The following is a 4,715-nucleotide window of genomic DNA, read 5'->3' as shown; positions in this document are numbered from 1 at the left end:
CCTCTGTATAGCTCCCTGCAACATCTTTTTCATTCTGGGCTTTGCGCGCAGATTCCCCTGGGGAAAACAAATAACTAAACTCTGCTTGCAGGAAATAAGCGCCAAGAGTTAATCAATTCACAACACTTCTCTCTCTGTCTCTCTCTCTCACACACACTTTTAAATTACAATTTTAATAACCAGCTCCTAAAATTATATTTCAAGGGACTCGTGTTTCAATAGCTCTTGGTAAGGCAGAAATTGTGTCTCTTAGGAAAACATGCATATTAGTAATTACTTCTGATTTGATCAAGGTTTGTACCTATGTCTATTTCCCGTTAGCATTAAATATCATGTCTGGAAAACACTACCACAAGGAATTTACATTTCGCTTAACTGTATTTTTTCCCCTTTAACACACGCACTGCTGGTGAGATCCTTTTCCCCCCCTCGGTGACTTGCTTAAAAATAAACTTAGAGGCAATCTTTTTAATTTAGTTTACTTCCGAATATCTTAAATATTATGAAAACTATAACAACGTTATTTAAAAACATTTGAGGTATAAAACATAAAAAGATTTTTTTTGTAAAAAAAAAAAACACACACAGTGGTTTATTGAATACTTACAACGTTTACACCTTCAATATTAATTAAACTCCACTTTTTTTCTCCCTTAAGGACGGAAGTGCACATAACAAATAGCTGTTGAAAACATTTTCAAATACCGAACGACCACAACAAAATTACAATACTAGATACCAAGGCAACTGAAACATTGGTGCAACTGTTTCTGTTGAAATATAATTTTATAATCCCATGAATATTTATATCCAAAAGGCCAAAAGGTATTAAAGCTACACTTCACATACACACTAATGCCAGGGAGTCTTTTTTTCCCCCTTTCCTTTCTATTTTTTCCCCGTGTGTTCTATACAAACAGAGAAATAACATTCACGAAACTATTGAGACGACATTACCCCTTACCAAGCCGGAGTTTCCTCTTCATATTAAAATATGGAATGCTTTTCTTCGAATATCCACATTTGGGGGAGTGGGGGGGAAATTGCACATAAATAAACTGGATGATTCCAAATACAAAAAGTCCTCAGATCAAATCTCTCTAATGAGTCTAGGAGATTTCCTTGAGTCCCTCAGTCTTGCAGCGCTCACTGCTTCAGCTCCAAAGCCCAGACATGTTGCGGCCAGCCAGTCCTCCCTTTGGTTTTCTTATCGTTGCTGCTAACTGTGCTTTTCAAGATTTCATTCTGGGAAGACAGCATGCAAAGAAAAAAAGAGGGAAACAAAGCAGAAGTTTAGAAGTTATATTCCTTTACCTTTTAGGTAATCTCCTCCACCCACTCCTGTTCTCCTTTCCCCTCAGAGGAGGGAAATCTAGAGCAGGCGATAGAAATCTACAAAGATCTCTGCAGGCTCCTGCAGAGGCCTCCTAACTACAGGACAAGCTTTCAGCTAGAAAGCTCGACAAACTAAAGCCTGTTTACGGGCCTTTCCTAGGAAGTTCGGTCCTTTTTTGTTTGTTTGTTTTTGTTTAAAACATCAGTTTCTGTGTTTAATTCTCTGCAAAACAGCGACAGTGCTGTTATTTTGTACTGATCGCGATCGTGGCAAATCCTCAGTGCAAGAGCCTTTCGTTTCCAAACGTAAACAAAGCTCCTTCGAGTTAAAAAGCCGCATACAGCATCAGTCAGAATAATCACAACCTACTTTTCACTGGGGGCTTCTTAAGGGTTAAACTGCCCTTGCTGATCAGATCTCAGGTGTGTTTATTTTATTTCAAATATAAATTGCATTTATATATCATATGGTATATACACACTTAGTGTTTTAGTGGTATACTAACCTGTAAGAAGACCTGAATTACAAGTAGGTCAATGATAAATATTCTAGCTAATGCCAGCATACCACTAAATAAACAGCATTGTGACTATATTGTGAGAACTGCACATCCCTTCCTGTAAGGCCCGATCCTGTTCTGTTCACTGAGGTCAAATCCCTGTTGAAATCAGTGGGAATTTTGCCTGAGTAAATCATCAGGCCTACAGCGGCAGTTAACATCCACATAAAAAGTTACTTCGCCTTAAATTAAAAACAAAAAACAACCCACCCTCATAATAAATATGCAATGCGAATTTAAAGAGCATAAATCAGAATCAAGAATAATCTACAGTGAAACTGTATGGCTATGCATCATTCGTCAAAGATTTAAAATCGTGGAGTTGAATTCAAGTGCTATATGCCTTCCCTATCAGCAGAGTTCCTTTTATTTGAACGGATTACAGGGTGCTTCTGCGCTATGAAAGAATTATTTATTAGAAATTCTAATTCAAATACTTTTATTCTGTAAAAAACAGAACTACCATGGGGGAGAAGGGGCAATAGAATAGACTACGGTACTGAAGGGATTTTAATGTAAAATAAAGTATACAGACCATATTTGATGATCAAGAAATTCGTGTGTAGCTACAAGGAAGCGTTTAACTGTTATCATGTGACCCTACCCCCGATTTTGCTGCAAGCTATATCAATTCTGAAATATCTGGATCAGCAGACGCCGGTTTCCTACCCCAAATGCATTTAAAATTTAACATCACTTGGAACAGCTCGTGCACTGAGAGAGTCTTCAACGTCTCTTTATCAGTGATAACTCATGTTGTTTTCGCTACGCCCATTCATACAGGTTATAGGGACGCGTACATGTACACACCATATATTATGCACAGAGACCCCGTAAACATCCATTCAGACCCATTTAATTTCCGCTAACTAACGCAGGCAACCTACACCATCGTTACTACTAGATTGTGCGTGTGCGATGCTGTCTTTAATCTGCACTACGTCCCGGGAGCTCTGGAGTGAATCTTGGCCGAACTAGCAGAGTCTCCCCCAACCAGAGGCGCCCGGCCCATCGCGACTAAGGACAGGAGAGAGAGTAATCCCTTGCAAACAACAACAACAACAGCCTCCCCGGGTGAGTGTACTGACCAGCTCCTTCTTCCGCTTCTCCTCCTTCACGTCTGTCTTCTTGATCTCTGCCTTGAAGGCCTCCGCCTCCCCGTTCTGATCGTCCTTGGCGAGCAGGTCCATGAGGTAGGCGATGTAGCTGGTGGCCAGGCGGAGGGTCTTGATCTTGGACAGCTTGGTGTCGGCGGGCACGTTGGGGATGCACTCCCGCAGCTCGGCGAAGGCGCTGTTGATGCTCTGAGTCCTGCGCCTCTCCTTGCGGTTGGCCGTGCCCCTGCGCTTCACCGGCCGCGGCCCCCCGAGCCCGGGCGGCCCGGTCCCCGGCGGGCCCCCGCCGTAGTGGGAGTGGTCGATGCCCGGCGCCCCGCTGGCGTACTCGGGGCTGTAGGACAGGGCCATGCTGTAGTCGGGGGGCGACATCTCCGGGTGGCTGCTGATGAGCCAGCCGTGGAAGTAGGGGTTCTCTTCGTGGCTGCAGCGGCTGGCGGCGGCGGCGGCGGCGGCTGCGGCGGCGAAGGGGTAGCCCTCATGGTGCACCACGGGGTGGTGGGGGAAGCCTCCCACTAAACTCATCCCCGGGCCCTCTCGCACCCCACCCCCGCCCCAAGACAAAGCCTCCCCCCGCCCGCCCCGCTACCTCTGCGGCTTTCCCCAACCCGCCCTCCCGCCCCCCCGTCCCACCCTTTCAGCGGCCGGTCCCCCCGCTCTTCTTAGCGCCTCTCCGGCCGCTTGCTCGCCATCGGGCGCTGCCGAGTCCCGCTCCCCGCTCCCCAGGCGGCCGGCTCAGCGTCCCCCCGGCCGCTCATACGTTGTGCCTCCTCCGCGCAGGGCCTGGCGCTTCCCGGGAAAAGCCGGCCCGAATCAGCGGCCGCACAAAATGGCTTTAGCTCGCAAGCCTTGCGCTGCGCCCGGGGCGATCCTCCTCTGCCGCGCCGCGCCGCGTCCCCCGGCGCTTTCTTCACGGCCGGCCCGAGAGCTCCGGGCCTCGGCCGGCGCGGGGGCGGGGGACGGGACTGGCACCCGCCTCGCCTCTCCTCCGGCGGCCCCCGGCTTTTTGGCTCCCGGACCAGCTTTGGGCATGAAAGGGTTTGGTAAGCGTTCCTCTCCCCCTCGGACCGAGGCTGATCACTGAGAGCCGAGCTCATCCATTTCCCCCTAACCCTTTCCTCCTCGCTCGGGGGCACAGACACCAGGCAGCCCGCTGGGACACAAGCGGCTCTTCTGCTGCCCCGCCGGCGGCGGCGGCGGCTGCTGGGGATGAAGATGAGGAAGGTGGCGGCGGCGGCGATTCCCCCAGGCTTCGCGCTGCGCAGGGCACTGGCACAATTTCCCAGCCCGATCTCCATGTACAGCTACATCTTTAGGGCAGCTCGGGTTAATATATGTCGTCAGAGGCTTTCTCCGCCAATCCCGCGCCGCAGGGGCGGGGCCTTCGGCGCTGGGCAATAAAACTTTTTGAAGTTCGCGTTGCTAATTGCCGGGCTCCTCTTTTAGGATTGGCTGCCCCGTCATATCCATAATATAATTAAAACAAGGGAGGAAAAAACTTTTATCATGGAGGCAGAGGTTAATGCAAGTGTTTAGCAGATGCTTTACTGCAAAATCTTCTTTTTAAATAAACTCATTAAAACCAAATATTGGATAATCTCAAAGCAGGTACAGTATGTCGCCAAGAATTGTGATGGAAAAAATAACGGCTTGATCGGCTCAGTTATTGCTTTACAAAGTGCTTGGTGTGCCGAGGAAAACATAA

At 48.3% G+C, this 4,715-nt stretch overlaps 1 protein-coding gene across 1 annotated transcript; it reads right to left on the bottom strand.

Annotated features, from left to right (window-relative positions):
- Positions 1–448: 448 nt before the first annotated feature.
- Positions 449–3,535, bottom strand: HAND2 (heart and neural crest derivatives expressed 2). Its single transcript, XM_067551974.1, has 2 exons — positions 2,984–3,535; positions 449–1,245 (listed from the first exon to the last, which is right to left on the bottom strand). The coding sequence occupies exons 1-2, from the start codon at positions 3,533–3,535 to the stop codon at positions 1,147–1,149; spliced, it is 651 nt and encodes a 216-aa protein (XP_067408075.1). The 3' UTR covers positions 449–1,146.
- Positions 3,536–4,715: the final 1,180 nt, after the last annotated feature.

Source organism: Emydura macquarii, unplaced genomic scaffold (genome assembly GCF_026122565.2).
Source record: "Emydura macquarii macquarii isolate MOO-44397 ecotype Brisbane River unplaced genomic scaffold, CSIRO-AGI_Emac_v2 contig_1363, whole genome shotgun sequence".
In the NCBI taxonomy this organism is placed as follows: domain Eukaryota; kingdom Metazoa; phylum Chordata; order Testudines; family Chelidae; genus Emydura; species Emydura macquarii.
Note: the sequence above shows the minus strand (reverse complement) of the source record. Positions and strands in the feature narration are given on the sequence as shown.